This window comes from Nicotiana tabacum, chromosome 21 (assembly GCF_000715075.1).
Source record: "Nicotiana tabacum cultivar K326 chromosome 21, ASM71507v2, whole genome shotgun sequence".
Lineage (NCBI taxonomy): Eukaryota > Viridiplantae > Streptophyta > Magnoliopsida > Solanales > Solanaceae > Nicotiana > Nicotiana tabacum.
In genome coordinates, this window is record NC_134100.1 from 81,293,215 (window position 1) to 81,310,485 (window position 17,271).

Here is a 17,271-nt window from a genome sequence, read left to right on the forward strand (position 1 = left end):
AAAAAAACACTCAAAGCCAGAGACCCAAGTGGGAATAGCGAAAGAAAGGGAAGGGGAAGCAGCAGAGTAGAGGAATTGGTCGACTCATTAGGCATTAGAAATTTCTTTTGTTGTGCATGACATTGCCCGGGAGTATGTTGCAGGAATGAAACTCAAAGGAATTGACAAGAGCCCACACAAGCAGTGGAGCATGTGGTTTAATTCGATTGCAAGAATTCGACATTAATATACACATCACTTGTCCTTGAAAACCAAACATATATGCTATGTACCTGTAATTTACATCTGAAGATAGGACCCTGATCTTAGGCCTCCCCAGCCAAAGATATCAACTTTCAGTCTAGAATTCACAACTTGGAAATAACTACACATTTTCCCACATAATTTGCTCTAGATTCAAGTAAATGTATTTCTAAAGAAGTCTGTTTGTGTGGTGTAATACAAGAAAAGAATAGGCAGTTATCACTTAAACAAGATATTACATTACTAATGTACATTACAGGCCATCTGCGCAGCAGTCTGGTGAATCTGTGTTAATTTTTCAATAACTTAGTGAAGACTTCTTAAGTATGCTCTCAGTCTGTCAACCTGAAATAAAAAACAAAAATTTGTCAACACATTTTTTCCTTTTCGGTTATAGGAAAGAAAGGACCTTCAGATATCTAATTACAAGCATATAACATTTTACAACTTCAACCTTTTTAAAACTCCATTAGCAATGACTGCTGAATTTACTAAACCGACAGTGTCCACAAGAGCTAGCAAAGCAAAAGAGCGGTCATCGTCTGTTGTTCAAATATAATTTCATGCAAAGCCATTTACCTTTTTAAACAGGTTGAGCAATGTCAGTTGCTCTATATCAATGTGAATTCAAGAAATAATATCTATTCAGGCTGGTGGAAGAGGACGTCGACATGTTGGACACTCCATCTTTATGTCCATCCATCTTTGCAAACAACCGGAATGAAAGAAATGATCACAAGGTGTCACCTGAATATCAAGAAATTTTGTAGTTAAAATCACTTTCTAATAGGAACTCTAAATTAAGCGAGAAAATCTTTTTATGACTATATATATTACCATGCAATTATTTAAACGTTGAGAAAGATCAATAGCAGCCATACAAATAACACAATCAGCGGCACTATTGGCACCCTGATCAAACCTTCTGTTATAATTATACTTCTCGGGTAAAATCTGCAACACGACAATAAAGCTTACATAAGATTTGGTGAAAGGGCGGAATGAAGTATTTTCAGTTTTTCCTCCTTTCAACAATTAATCCTTTCGAGAGATTCAACTGATGGAGCAGTATCAAACCTGACGTGGAATGAACCAACGAGATCCAAGATAGTGCTGCAGAAGAAGAATTGCCGCCTGCAACGACATAAAAACTCCCAAGCAAATGCACCAATTCTTGTCAGGCTCTATACGCATGAAATTGTGAGGACAGCCAAAGACATATAATGGGATTGCCAGACGAGTTATACTCATTCCCAAGATGTAATGAGGGTGCAATGATTTTCTCGAGTCACGAATGACATTAGTTACAATTTGAGGTATCCAAAAAGAGTGTAAAAGGAGAAGAATAGGGCGTAGAAGCTTGTGAAACTCGTACATGACCAATATACCACCTAAAAGGATCCCATCTGCAAAAGATTCAGAAAATAATAAAAGAGGTTCTTATAAAAGAGCAAAAAAGAAAAAGGGAAAGTAAAAAGCGAGCAGATTGTTTATGACCAACTGCAAATACAACTCAAGCGGCCCAACTTTCAGAGGAGAGGGATCTGGGAAAGACCCGATGCAAATGCTTCAATGTTTCTTTAGGAAATCTTTCTCTTGTACTTGGTCAAAGTTCGTGGTGCACAAAAAAATATTGGGGGAAAAGTGATAGAACAAGAAAGCGGTTAATTCATTAGCCTGTCCACCAGCAAGTTGGACAAAGAAAGACGTAAAATGCTGGTGAAACCAGAAATGTTATTTGACTTTAACATCTAACTACCCTTTCAATAGCAGCATGCATATTGATAACAAAGGCAAGTGTACTAAACAAACCTCCCGTTGCTGATTCTGTTAACTATTTCTATTCAAGTCCACATTAAGTAAAAGATACTTACAGAAACGGCTGTAAAGTACTGAGAGTTCACGCCTCATTGCTTCCCAACCCTCTCCACTATTCATTGGCCTATTTGCTTTCCATATAGCAAGAAGATATCTCATCTCAAATATCGAGAAGACAACAAACTTGAAGAATGCAGCAGTTGCAAAAGCATTGAAAAGGGATTCTGCAAAAGAATTAAAGGGAGCGGCACACAGTACCATAAGAAAGCAGTGACCAGCTTCTACTTATAAGACTTTATTAACATAGCAAGAATTGGAATATAAGTTTGGAGAGACTTCTTTGAAGAAAAATTACATAAAAGTAATACTTGAGAGTCAAGGGTAGGGCTTCATTGACAATATACAACAACATAAGTTTGCTATCAGAAAAAATGAACATGTTAAGAATGTCATTCATTTGAAGAACCATCTACATAAACTTTTAACAGTGCTGCTTCCAAAGTGACAAATAAGACAGAAGAATATGTCATAGGTATGACTTATTAACATGCTCCTACAAGTCCATATGATATAGGTATGACTTGCATTCTGAACATAGAATGCCTGATCATAAGGCATGACACCAAGACAACAACTACTGATCAAACTTACCAACAAGTATTCCTGCGGTCAGATGCAAAAGACAAAGATAAGCATCCATGATAGCCTGTTGTCCAATCATCAGAATTGAAACTTTGGCAGCTCCCTACAAAAAGAATATCACATGTCAGTCTTCTACTTTATCACCAAAAAGAAAAGGGGAGAGAGAGAGAGAGAGAGAGAGAGAGCGCAAAATAGATATGCATGCTAACTGTCATGGGCGGCTTTCCAACCATGCCCCATGACCCCTTGGACGCGCCCCGTGGCGTCCTGGCCAGCCTCCCTACGCCCGTCGCCACGGTCGGCCCCGTGGTCTCGGCAGCTCCAAGTGACAAGCGCGCATGTGCCTCTGTCGCCCCACCGATAGCCATCGCCAGCGCCCAGCCACAGGCAGATGCCAACAGCGCCGCACGCGTAGATAATGTCGCGCGCGCAGACCCTGATGCTAAAGACAAAGTTGCTGCCAACGGACTTGTTGCTGCTTTGTAGAAGACTAAGTCCTTTTCATTGTAAATATAGAGTAGTTTTGCTGCATTTTCTTTAAGTGTGATTTTCCAGCTTTCATAGATCTAGTCATGTAACTTTGGTTTATTTTTTTTAAGCATTATTAAGGAGGACCAAGCAATCAAAACTTTCAAGCAAGCAAACAATTCTCTGTACTGGTGTCTCTACCCACCGACACCGTCTTGTTTTCTGTAATAGCTTTCACTCAATGCAATCAAGCTTTCTTTCATTCTCAATTCTCTTTTCTGCTCTCTTTCAATTGCTCATGACATTGGTTTTCCCGTACGGCACTGACAATCTAGTCTAGCGTACGGAGGGGACCTCAGTTGGCGGACAGCAACCGTACTGACATCGGTTGCTTAGCCTTACGTCGCCCTTCCAAGGAACTTCAGGAAGGCGCCGCATAACAGTTGGTATCAGAGCCTAGGCTCGACATCGGACGAGGGATTACATTGCAATTACCACCATTTCTGACCATGGTGAATTATGGGGATCGCATCGCGACCCTTGAGGGAACGGTTGACGCATTACGGCCCATCGTGGAAATGGTGCCCGATCTAAAGACCAGCCTAGTGCAAAGGTTGGACGACCTGGACCGCAGACTCATCCAGGCCGAAGTTGACATAGAAAACATCAGTCGCGACTCTGAAGGAGACCGGCAAACGGCAGCCACAGAGGCAGCTGAAATTTTTGGTAAATTTGAGGTCCTCCAGCAGGAGCGTGCCGAGGATTTAGCCAACATGGAACAAGAGGCAGACAGGGTGACTGCCATGCAACAAACTATAGACAACTTGACAGGCCAGCTCAACGTTGTCAATGCTGCTTTACAAGGCCTACTTCGAGGAGGCGGAAACCAATTTGGGGGTGGTGTGAACCTCGCCCCTATGGCACAAAAGCTGAAAATTCCTGAGCCAAAGCCATACAGTGGAGCTCGGAATGCCAAAGAAGTGGAAAATTTCATTTTCGACATCGAGCAATACTTCGATGCCGTGGGAGGCCTAGAAGAAGCTAAGAAGGTAGCAACTGCTGCCATGTATCTTCAGGGTGATGCCAAACTCTGGTGGCGGGTGAAGTACGAAGCCATCAAGGCTGGTGAAGATGCCCTCGAGACATGGGCGGAATTGAAGGCAGCCATACGCCTACAGTTCTTCCCCGAAAATGTTGAGTACAATGCCAGGAGAAAGTTGCGGGAACTCCGCCAGACCAAATCAGTGCGAGATTACGTGCGGGAATTCTCCGCGCTCATGCTGAACATCCGTGACATGGGGGGACAAAGACAAACTCTTCACCTTCCTGGAAGGGTTGAAACCTTATGCCCGGATGGAGTTGCAGAGACAAAGGGTAGACACGTTGCCTAAGGCAATCCAAGCAGCAGAGTGCCTTGGGGATTACCAAGTGGAAGCCCGGAAGGATAGTCCTCAACAGCCTGTCCGAGGAGGATACAAAGGGGGCCAACCAAACACTGGTGGCCCTAGCAGAAGTGGAGGAGACCGGAGTGCACCCAAATCTAAGGCTCCCTCTTCCGGCAGTACTAGTGCTGCATCTAACAACAATGATCGGGGGAGGAAGCCCCCCTCAGGATGTCGTCATTGCGGCGGACCACATTGGAATAATGAATGCCCACATGCACAGATGAACGCCCATCAAGCTTTTGAGGATGGGACGGATGACGACGCCGATGATGCGGACCAGACCGAGCCAGTAGGTGCATTCAATGCAATTGTTGGCTCCATTTCTGAGCCCTTAGCGGGAACCAGTGCCGGTATCCGCAAGAAGAAGGACCCCTGTCCAATTGTCAGGAAAGAAAATAAGAAGGCAAATTCGAGGACTCCTCCTCATCAAGAGAGGACCTTAATGTTCGTTGACATGAAGGTAAATGGCAAGCCCATTCGGGCAATGATAGACACGGGTGCCACCCACAACTACTTAGCCTCGACTCAGGTGGAGCGTCTTGGACTAGTTGTAGGAAAGGGCAAAGGTCGTGTGAAGGCTATCAACTCACCACCTCAACCAGTGGGTGGAATAGCCAAAGAAGTACCAGTGAAGCTTGGCCCTTATGAAGGAAAGTTCAACCTGCGCGTAGTGATCATAGATGACTTTGAGTTAATAGTGGGGTTGGAATTCCTGAGACAGACCAATACCATGCCCGCACCGTATGCAGACATGCTACTGATGATGGGAGCAAATGGGGCCAAGCCCTGCATTATTCCGTGCATTCCTATGAAGATGGCAGCCGAGAACATCTCGGCCTTGCAGTTGAAGAAGGGGTAAAAAGACATGAACCCACGTTCCTGGCTACCCTCTGCATGGAAGATATAGAACGCTCCTCGGGTCCCATTCCTGCACCCGTGAAGGAGTTGCTTCTGGAATTTGAAGACATCATGCCACAAGACATGCCAAAGCGCCTTCCGCCTAGGCGAACTGTGGACCATGAGATTGAGTTGGTGCCGGGTGCGAAGCCACCTGCCCGGGCACCGTACAGAATGTCACAACCCGAACTCTCCGAGCTTCGGAGACAATTGACGGAAATGCTAGACACAAGGATCATCGTACCCTCCAAGTCCCCATACGGGTCCCCTGTGCTATTCCAAAAGAAACATGATGGTAGTTTACGACTCTGTGTGGATTACCGGGCTCTAAATAAAATCACCGTGAAAAACAAGTATTCTATTCCGCTAATGGCAGACTTGTTTGATAGACTGGGTGGTGCGACGGTATTCACCAAAATAGAACTGAGGACAGGTTATTGGCAAGTTCGGATTGCAGATGGTGATGAGCACAAGACGACCTGTGTGACAAGATATGGGTCGTACGACTTCCTGGTTATGCCATTTGGCTTGACTAACGCGCCAGCCACATTTTGCACCTTGATGAACCAAGTCTTCCGAGAATACATTGATGAATTCGTCGTGGTTTATTTGGATGACATTGTGGTATATAGCCAGACACTGGAAGAACACCTGGAGCATTTGCGGAAGGTCCTAGCCCGATTGCGGGAGCACGAATTATATGCGAAGCTATCCAAGTGCTCCTTTGCTCAGAAACAAATTGACTTCCTCGGACATGTCATCGAGGAAGGGAGGATCAAGATGGACCAGCAGAAGATTCAGGCCATTACAGAATGGCCGCCTCCTAAGGATATACATGCCTTGAGGTCGTTCCTTGGTCTATGCAACTTCTATCGGCATTTTGTGAAAAGTTACTCCCTCATTGCAGTGCCGCTGACAGAACTTCTCAAGAAGGCCACCCCGTGGGATTGGGGCCCCAAGCGGGCAGAGGCCTTCGACGCATTGAAGATGGCTATGTCTAGTAGCCCAATCTTGGCCCTCCCTGACTTGGCCAAGCCATTCGAAGTGCAAACGGATGCCTCCGACTTTGCACTTGGTGGAGTATTGCTACAAGAAGGGCATCCCGTAGCGTACGAGAGCCGGAAACTGAAGGATGCAGAGCGACGCTATGCCGCCCATGAGAAAGAATTATTGGCAGTCGTTCATTGCTTACGCCCGGAAACTGAAGGATGCAGAGCGACGCTATGCCGCCCATGAGAAAGAATTATTGGCTGTCGTTCATTGCTTACGCCTTTGGAGGCATTATCTACTGGGAGCCCCATTCGTGGTCAAGACAGACAACACAGCCGTTAGCCATTTCATGACCCAGCCAAAGCTGAACGGTCGACAGGCTAGGTGGCAGGAACTCCTAGCGGAATTTCACTTCAACCTGGAGTACCGAAGTGGAAAAACCAATCATGTTGCTGATGCACTCAGTCGGAGAGCTGATCAAGGATCGATGTGTGTACTCGCCGCCCTAAAGGGAAGCGAAGTAACCACCACCATAAAAGACCAGATACAGATACAGGATCTACTCATCAAGGATCCTGCTGCACAGTATTTGGTTGATTTGGCAGGACAGGGCAAGACTCGCCAGTTCTACACCGAAGACGGTTTCCTGAAGGTGAAAGGGAACCGACTTTATGTTCCTAAAGGAGGAGATCTGCGACGGGCTCTTCTTGCAGAATGCCACGATACTTTGTGGGCCGGTCATCCCGGCGAGGAACGCACCATGGCATTACTTCGCCGTGCATATTATTGGCCTCAAATGGTCGATGACGTCGCTCAGTATGTGAAGACTTGTCTAGTATGCCAGAAAGACAAGTCAGACCGCTTGACGCAGGCAGGGCTCTTGGAACCACTAGCTGTCCCAAAAAGACCTTGGGAAAGCGTTTCCCTGGACTTCATCACCGGATTGCCCAAGGTCGGAGATCTCACAACTATCTTGGTTGTGGTGGATCGGTTTTCCAAGTATGCTACCTTTATAGCAGCCCCACAATATATATCAGCAGAAGATACAGCTCGGCTATTCTTCTCTCATGTCGTCAAATATTGGGGCTTACCTAAAGACATTGTTAGTGATCGCGACTCACGCTTCACTAGCAATTTTTGGACCCAACTCTTTAAGTGTCTCGGGTCAAAATTGAGTCATAGCTCAAGTTTTCATCCGCAATCTGATGGCCAGACGGAGCGATTCAATGGCATGCTAGAGGAATATCTCCGGCACTTTGTGACCGGATCGCAGAAGAATTGGGTGAAGCTTCTGGATGCTGCTCAACTGTGTTTCAATTCACAAAAGAGCTCAAGTACCAACAAAAGCGCTTTTGAAATTGTTACCGGACAGCAACCGCTACTCCCACACACAGTGAACGCACCAAACATGTCAAAATCTCCTCGGGCTGCTAGCTTCTCAAAAGAATAGAAGCAAAATTTGGAGATAGTGCGGAGCTATCTTGTCAAAGCCCAAAAGCGGATGAAGAGGCATGCTGATCAGAATCGCCGCTTTGTTGAATACCAGGTGGGAGACAAAGTGATGGTCAAAATCCCAAAGCGGTACTTGTTTGCAGGGGTCCATGACCCTCGCCTATTGCAAAAATATATTGGACCCTTGTCCATTGAAAGGCGCATTGGGAAAGTTGCATACCGGGTGGATACCCCAGCTTGGTGGAAAATCCATCCTGTTTTCCATGTCAGTCTCCTGAAACCTTTTCGGGAAGATATGGAGGATCCTTCACGAAGCCAACTCACAATACCAAGTATTCGAGGCCCCAATTCAACCGGGAAAAGGCGTGCTGAAGCTATTCTTGATGATCGAGTGATTCACGCCTCAAGAAAAGATCACCAGGAGTTCTTGGTGAAATGGCAGGGATGTGATGCAGAGGAGAATACTTGGGAGAGGGAAACAAACCTCAAAGCCTACAAGAGTCTGATTGATGATTACCTTGCAAGGAAGGCGCCGAGGACGTCGCCAACTCAGGTGGGGGAGAATGTCATGGGCGGCTTTCCAACCATGCCCCATGACCCCTTGGACGCGCCCCGTGGCGTCCTGGCCAACCTCCCAACGCCCGTCGCCACGGTCGGCCCCGTGGTCTCGGCAGCTCCAAGTGACAAGCGCGCATGTGCCTCTGTCGCCCCATCGATAGCCATCGCCAGCGCCCAGCCACAGGCAGATGCCAACAGCGCCGCGCGCGCAGACCCTGATGCTAAAGACAAAGTTGCTGCCAACGGACTTGTTGCTGCTTTGTAGAAGACTAAGTCCTTTTCATTGTAAATATAGAGTAGTTTTGCTGCATTTTCTTTAAGTGTGATTTTCCAGCTTTCATAGATCTAGTCATGTAACTTTGGTTTATTTTTTTTAAGCATTATTAAGGGGGACCAAGCAATCAAAACTTTCAAGCAAGCAAACAATTCTCTGTACTGGTGTCTCTCCCCCCGACACCGTCTTGTTTTCTGTAATAGCTTTCATTCAATGCAATCAAGCTTTCTTTCATTCTCAATTCTCTTTTCTGCTCTCTTTCAATTGCTCATGACATTGGTTTTCCCGTACAGCACTGACAATCTAGTCTAGCGTACGGAGGGGGCCTCAGTTGGCGGACAGCAACCGTACTGACATCGGTTGCTTAGCCTTACGTCGCCCTTCCAAGGAACTTCAGGAAGGCGCCGCGTAGCATAACACTTGTTATCATGTGAGTAAGATGGTGGTAGTCTTACTGATTGTGTGTTGCTGTGTTCCATTTGTCGAATCAAAAGGAGCACTTGCAGAAAAGATATCTGGTGGATCAGCAGTTAAAGAATCCAGACAAGTGCAGTTTATAGCAAAACTAATAAAAAAGAGAAGTACTTTAGGATACAAATGTGACCACCAATGTGTAGTTCACTGCTTTGTTGTAGTAAACCTCTATATTGACAGAGGTAGCATTCAATAGCATTGGTGAGAAACAGTCTCCGTCGGCATCCACTGACGGGCTCTCTATCAATCCTTCTAGGTGATAGTGATCGCGAGCACCATCTGAGGAAAAAATAATAAATCACTTCTTCCTGATATTTTGCAAATTTATGGATAAGTTCAATACAAGATTCCACTGAATTAGAGTGTGTGTGTGTGTGTGGTGGTTGGGGGGGGGGGGGGGGAAGAGAGAGAGAGAAAAGAAAACCACTCTCTCTCTTCCTGTTAGGGCAACTGTATCATGGTACATGTATAGATTGCAATCATTTGACGAACATGTACTTGCTCCGTTCTAATTTATGTAGCACTCTTTCCTTTATAGTCGGTCCCAAAAAGAATGTCACCTTTCCTTATTTAGAAATAAATTAGCTTTAGAATTCCTACTTTACCCTTAATGAATTGATTTACAGCCACACAAATATTTATGACTTATTTCAGACCACAAGTTTCAAAAGTCATCCTTTTTTTTATATAACCGTGGTGTCCCGGCCAGCTTGCACGCACCTCGACTAATTCCACGGGCTACCTGCCACCTCCCACCAGTAACAAGTACCAGGTAACTCGATCCACCAAGGCTTGGACAAATGGGAAGAAATCACCAAGTGTTTTTTTCCTCCGCTGGGATTTGAACCTGAGACCTCATGGTTCTCACCCACCTCATTGACCACTAGGCTCAAAAGTCATCCTTTCTTTCTTAAACTCCCCACCAGTCAAACACCGCCACATAAATTGGGATGGAGAGAGTACAAAAACATATGAAGATTCAGAAGGAATACAAAAGAAATTCTCTAGTAACACGGACATATTATACCTATGTTTTATGTCAATTAATTCTGTCAAATTAACTTTAGAACAACAATGGGCGTCAAAAACTAAAATACCCAAGACATGAAAGAGAAATAAAGAAAATCCTTTTTGTGAAGGATTCTGGGAGTTAAAATACTAAACAGAATTCATTAAATGATTGAATAGGCAGCAATAGATGGCATCGAAATGATCTGGAGAGGAAAGGTATGCTCAAGATGCTTGTATCATGTCAAAGGTGAAAGGTAAACAAGAAAACTGAAGTACCATTTGTGGAGGATGAGACACGAGCAATTTGTGCAGCAATTTCAATATTACACTGTTTCTCCATCTCATAAAACGGTGCTGCATAAACAAAAAGATACAGAGTTTAAGCCAGAAGTTAAAACATTAAAAACCGGATCGATGTTGAGTAAGCATTACAGTGTTTCTTTTTCCAAATCTTATCTCGAGAAGACTCCTGGAAGATCTGGGATGAGAAAACTCCAAGCTGTCAACAAAGATAATGGATGAAGCACGTCATTTTCAATAGACAAAAATCTTCTTAACTACTAAAAACTCAGATTATTGTCACTGGAAGAATGGACTTCCGAAAACATTTTTAAAAAACTAAAAAGAGAAATAAAAAGCAAAGGGTAAGGGGAAAGGAAAACAATCTGCAGGATATGAATCGTATTAGAAGTTCCATCTCATTATCCCCGCTTTTGAAAGAATTCTACTTATGGCTATCCAAATATGTGCTAAAGTTTCAAATTTTAATAAAGAGATATATCCTGCAATTTTCTTTAGAGAAAGAAAAATATAGTAGATAAAAGGAGCTCTACAGAAGTAGAAGAAAAAACTTTTGAAATTTGTTGTGCCATTACCAGAATATCATATAAATTCAAAGCGTGTCAAATTCTCAATGGAATTTAAGCATTGCGTTCTTCAAACATAAGGCATATAAATATGCGACACATCTGAAGAAGATTAAAGTACTTCAACCGATTCTAGCAGCAGCAGAACTCATTGTTATTGATGATCATAAGGTGACATATCAAAACTCTTTTCTATAATCCATGCTGAGGACAAATGACATATTGTTGTAATTAATACCAAGTGATACGGATTTGACAATAGATAATCATCTTCCTGCCCAAACTCACCATCTTTGCCACTGCAAATTAGAAACAGGACTGTGAGTTGATGAAGCATGTTAAGATAGCATTTCCAAGCATGTTATGTGATGTGTGAACCAAAATCTAAAGTTTAAATTCCATCTTCTGAAGAACACAAGATTTAGAAACTCTAAAGGTGAGTAAATGTCTTAATACAGCTACAAACTGCCTCGAAGTTAAAACAGATAGGATTATTATTGTCGCACTAAGAATAGCTTCGCTTTCAACTTAGTAAGTACAAGGAAGTAGTCAACTATAAGTACGTACACTGCTATTTGATTTGAACAACAAATCAAATTTAACATAGATGCACCAGTCATAACCATCCGTTGTCTTATGTATCATATTAAAGTTCTTATCTGAGTTCGTAAATACAACTTTAATCGCAATCCTCAAGCATGATAAAAGGACTCTAGCAATAAAAGTTGGAAAAAGTTGTTGTACACTCTTTTTATAACCGAGAAACCCCCAAGGGCTAGTGGTGCACGGTTCGAAGCTTGGTCGGATAATTGGCCCGCCCCTCTACCCTTCTCCACTTCAATTTCAGCAAAGACACCAGTCCTAACCATCCATTGTCTTATGTATCATATAAGAGTTCTTCTCGTTGGTTCTATTAAATAATACAATTTTTTACCAGAATTCTTCAGCAGGATAAAAGCTGGTTGCATTTCAAAGTTGGACAACAACTATTGTACAGTTTTGGCATGAGTACTAAAGCATATTTTTACATCAATTTCGTTCCGGAGTAGGTATCAAATAGCAACTAGTACCTGTAAGCTACCATTCGAAGTTGTCTGAATGGCCATATATATACACCTTCTACTCTGATTTGTGCACCATCAACTCCATGTTCATTGTCAAAAACATCATGGAAAATTATTGCACCCTGTTGTGTACGACATGAAGTTAAATCAAGATAAAACCATAGAAATGTGCAATTTCTGAATAAAAAGTATCATCATCTGAGCAAGATAAAACGCCTGCTAAATATCACTTTTAATAGGTAATCTGCAATAGAGAAAATATATTGGACTTCAATTTTCAAGAACCGGGTGTTTCACCACTTACGCAAAACTCATCAAAAGATAGCAAGACATTACAATAACGAAGCAAAGCTAGAATCGGCAAGTACATCAGACTATTCATAGTAAGGTGTTGAGCTTACAGCACTATAATTCACTGGTTTAAAATTTGCAGGTATTTTTGGATAAGTTACAATTTGTTAAGTGATTACCAGGAAGAAATTTGCACATTCAACAAACAGTTATTAGTTAAGGGTATGATAGAAATGCTAGGACAAATAAAAAGATGAAGAACAATTCGATTACACCACTACCACCACAAGCTATAGATTAATAGTAGCAATAGGCATTTGTTCCATAATACTGCTGGGATGAAATACCAAAGTGATTGTGGGGAACTTTGGGTAAACGACTGATGCTGTGTAAGACTTCTTCAGCTAAATAGTAGCACAGTCGTTTTCATATGACGGTGTTTGAATGGATGCAAAGTATAAAATGTTAAGTTGATTTATGTACTATATTAGTGGTAGTTGGACAAAATATTAAGGAAATTTTTTACTAGTTAGTTTGATAAAGAACATCACATCAAAGTTCAAAATTTTGTATAGCTAAATGAATTTGAATTCTTGAAAGTTGTAAACAATACCTGGTATGACTTATGAGAGAAGCTCTAATAGAAAGAGTGAGTAAACTACCCAAAACATCTACTTAAAATTAAGTAAACATATTGGGACACAATAACGTATACAACTTTATTTTTTTAACAGGTCAGAGAGAAGTACTAACATGAAAACAACGGAAGTTAGCACAACAATTTGTAAAGAAATTCACTTATTTAATGATGATGGGACTACCTGAACATAATGTACACCAGTTATTTTTGTTGGATTACTTATCAACTCAAGGACCGAGTTGCCATTGGACTTCCTAAAATCAGGAAACCTGGAAGAGCCATTTGTTGAATCTAGGAATCTCCAAGACCCTGCAGCTCAAATGTCCAGAAAAAAGGTATTATTAGATTCAAGACAGAATCAGCAACCGAGTTTTAGTAATTGATATGAGCATGAGATTTTCCTTTATGTTGTGTTTGATGAGTTCCATTCAATCACTTACAAAATTGGCTATAAGTTCTTAGCCCAGTCGGCTTAATAAAATAAATAAGGCGTTATTTTGAAAGGTAGAACAACAGGAAAGCATTCTTTCAAACTCATATGTAATATGAGCAATGCACTAAAATATCATATTTATCGCTAACTTACAAACCTCTATAAGTTCCTGTTATATTCCAAGCAGAAAATGGCCCCAATTCATTTTCATCCTTTCTCACAAGAAGCCACTGCAACAAACAATAAGGATATGATTAAAGGTTAGGCAGAAACAAAAAGATGGCCTATTCACTTTTGAAAATGATGTTATCTTCAGGTTCCATGTTCAGATGCAGGACTAATATCCTTTCCAGAGTTCCATACTCGTAAATGAGCTCCAAGAAGTCATAACTGAGTAGAACAATTTCATATCTCATTGACTGAATGCATCCATTAGAATAATTTCATATCTCATTGACTGAATTTATCCAGTCATTTCATCATTTCATCATCCCTGTGGAGGACAAAATGCAGAAATCGAGGCTGAGATGGTTGGGGCATGTTCAGAGGAGAGACATAGATGTCCCGGTCAGGAGGTGTGAGAGGTTAACCATGGTGGGTCTGAGGAAGGGTAGGAGTCGGCCAAAGAAGTACTAGGGTGAGGTGATTAGGCAGGATATATTATTGCTCCAGCTTACCGAGGCCACGACCATCGATAGGAAAGGGTAGAGGTCGAGAATTAGGGTCGAAGGTTGACAGGTAGTCGTTAGTTTCTCTTAGACTTAACGATAGTACTAGTACTATTCTTGTATTTTCTTATTCCAGGTTCTTTATTATTACATGTGGTGTCATTCTCTTCCATTACCCTATTTCATTGTTGTTGTTATTGTTTGTTGCTTTATTTTCATCGTTCCTTGAGCAGAGGGTCTATCGGAAACAGCCTCTCTACCTTCACAAGGTAGGGGTAAGGTTTGCGTACACATTACACTCCCCAGACCCCACTTTTGGGATTACACTGGATTTATTGTTGTTGTTGTAGTATGTAAACACCAGCTCTTTTATTGGTGTCAAGTGTTGATTGGAGAGGCAGATATATTGGTAGTAGGCATAAACATGAACAGTTCCAGAGAAAGTTCTACTTTATTGGGGAGTTTCTCAATAAAATTAGACAAGGTAATACTCATAAGACCAAGTTCCGTTTTAAAAATAGATAAGTAAAAGGAGATTATTCCTTCTTAGCTCATATAATTTTGTTACCACATCTCCTCAATGTACAATGTCCATGATGTAAAGACATCCTTGCTATTATGCATGCTAAACTTACATTTAGTAAGATTCAAATAGTATAAAGCACTAAACCTAGCAGCTGCAGGTTAACACAAATAGCTAAAATTCCTCTCACCAGCCTATAGTTGCCGCACCATGCCCACATGCGACATGTGAAAGAAACAAGGAATAATGTTTCTTTTAAATGGTACAAATGTTGAAGAATTTTTCATCATATACTAGATATATGCATTATTTCTATCATCAGATGTTTCTCCAATACACTACTCAGGCTCTTCATGTTTTTATTGGAGTAATCATCAGACAACAGATTTTTATAGCATCATTCATGAATTGGCAAGTATACAAAACTTTGTTCTAATTTCACATTTCACCTAGTGTTATCAAAGGCGAAAAGCATAAAAGAACGTTACCATCTGTTGAGACTTCAAAGACAAAGTATAAATAAAGTGTGGGTTAGTCAAACGTTTCACCTTTATATCATAGGGTTTTTTTTCCTTATTTTTTAAATCTATGTCATATAAAGTTCCATCAATGTTATAAAACGGTTCAGCCTTTGACTGACATAAGGTCAAGTTAGCTTAGACTTAACAAGAATAAAATGAAAAGTGAAATTTGCTCCATTAATCAACCCAATCAAACTTGAAGCATATGAACAACATTAACCACATTACATCTGCTACACCCCCACCCCACCCCCAATATATGCTGGTCATCACTAGCTTATCCAATTAACAACAAAACCGCATTGCTTTGACCCTCATCAGTCTCTTCTTCTTTCCTATCAATCAGCTTTCACAAAAGCCCTTTCGAGTTTCGGCCTAAACTTCAACCTTTTTCTTTTCAATCAGAAGCCTAAGGTTAAACTTAGGGACAGAAAATATTTAACAGAAACTCAGTGCCACACACCAATGTCAGAACTTTCCCATCAAGAATTCCAACAATAACAACAACAACTAGCTGGGGTAACTATATGAATCCCTAATATCTGTTCCATTTCACTACAGCCCATTTTATAAATATCCAATGTCAAGACAGTACATAGAAGAACCAATAGTTCTTTTCTTGCTCGCCAGGAGCCAAAGATATCAATTCCATTAACCACATAGCTCAAGCTACTTAACAGAAGGAAAAAGCAATTTAACATATCAGCAGAAATTAAACCATCCAAAGTCTTTCGAGTACATTTTTAAACACTGCAAAACTACACCAGCTAGCTAACATAAATTTTGCACTTAATGTTAGCTAAATTAGTAAAGCTTCATTTCTTAATATGCAATTCAGTATTAAAGTAGCAAACTTCACGGCGAGATACTTTTACAACATTAACCAATCCTGTTTTAGAACAGCAACAACAACAATCGACGATCAATCAATCAATCAACTGTGGCTACGCGACAATCGTAAACTAGTAAGAGCAGTACTTATTCCACTATTAGGGCACATCTCACTCCAATAAAAAATTATTTGTACTTACAGGCAAAAAACAAAGAAGAACAATAGAATATAACTCCAAATACAAACCTCATCGCCCCACGATCGATATCTTTCCCTGAGAGGCCTGAGGCACATTACTGGACAAAACCCACCAAAGATGAACCATAAACTGAATAAAACTCTAAGCAAAACCCCATCATTTTTCCTCAAAAAGATCAAATTTTTAGCCACACCCATTTTAAGATCAATTCAAAGTCTTCTCCTTTAAGCAATTCTTGAACAACCCAGATGAAGAAATAAAGCCCATTACAGTTACAAAGAAGAGATATTTAAGAAAAAGAAATTAAAAGAAGAATTACAGAAAATGGGGGTTGCTTAAAGTGAAGTCCAAACAACAAAAATCAAGAAACCAATCAACTTCAGAGAAAATGAGAGCTCAACATAAACAGAATCATTTGGTTTGTTGATTTGGGATTTACCAAGAATGCCTTCACTGGTCAATTCTTGAACCAGAAACTAAGAAAACCCCACTTGTATTTTTTTTATTCAAAAACAGTTATAAGTAAACATTTATCCCAATATTCTATTAATTAATTAAATATGTTCTAACACATGGATAAATAACATGGGGATACGGGGGGCGGGGGATTCAGTTCTGCAGAAAGTCTATTTAAGACTAAGCTAAAGAGCATTTGACAATAGTCTTCTCCTAATCTTCTTGGTAAATATGGAGTCTTGGTTCAGTGGTGTGGTCCCGTGTGGATGATAGTTTGACTGGTGGGTATGAAGCATAAAGCTACTGCCAACAGTTATGTGGCATTGGCCATGGAATCTTCAACGATTTTCTAAAGATCATTCTGAACGGTTGTGATTGAGCTGTCACCGAATGAAAGGGATGGAATCTGTTTCCTTATCTCTTATATGTTGTTCTGGACAGACAAGTTGTGGGCGAAGTGCACAAATAGCCGTTCCTAGAAACCCCATTTAGAGAGAGTAAAAATT

General features: G+C 41.4%; 1 protein-coding gene across 1 annotated transcript; it reads right to left on the bottom strand.

Annotated features, from left to right (window-relative positions):
- Positions 1-206: 206 nt before the first annotated feature.
- Positions 207-16,969, bottom strand: LOC107767776 (transmembrane E3 ubiquitin-protein ligase FLY2-like). The gene is made up of 15 exons (XM_075241498.1): positions 16,357-16,969; positions 13,724-13,796; positions 13,315-13,442; positions 12,209-12,324; positions 11,377-11,437; positions 10,705-10,771; positions 10,549-10,626; positions 9,383-9,540; positions 9,243-9,302; positions 2,713-2,806; positions 2,118-2,285; positions 1,321-1,649; positions 1,081-1,197; positions 823-990; positions 207-588 (listed from the first exon to the last, which is right to left on the bottom strand). Exons 1-14 carry the CDS (start codon positions 16,504-16,506, stop codon positions 889-891), a joined length of 1,701 nt encoding a protein of 566 aa, XP_075097599.1. The 5' UTR covers positions 16,507-16,969; the 3' UTR covers positions 207-588; positions 823-888.
- Positions 16,970-17,271: the final 302 nt, after the last annotated feature.

Excerpts from the sequence above, each read along its gene's own strand:
- LOC107767776 (XM_075241498.1), bottom strand. The coding sequence starts at position 16,506 with ATGGGTGTGGCTAAAAATTTGATCTTTTTGAGGAAAAATGATGGGGTT. Across the intron at positions 11,438-12,208 it reads CTTCGAATGGTAGCTTACAG|TGGCAAAGATGGTGAGTTTG; the intron begins GTACTAGTTGCT and ends TCTAATTTGCAG. Across the intron at positions 2,807-9,242 it reads AACACAGCAACACACAATCA|GGAGCTGCCAAAGTTTCAAT; the intron begins GTAAGACTACCA and ends TTCTTTTTGTAG.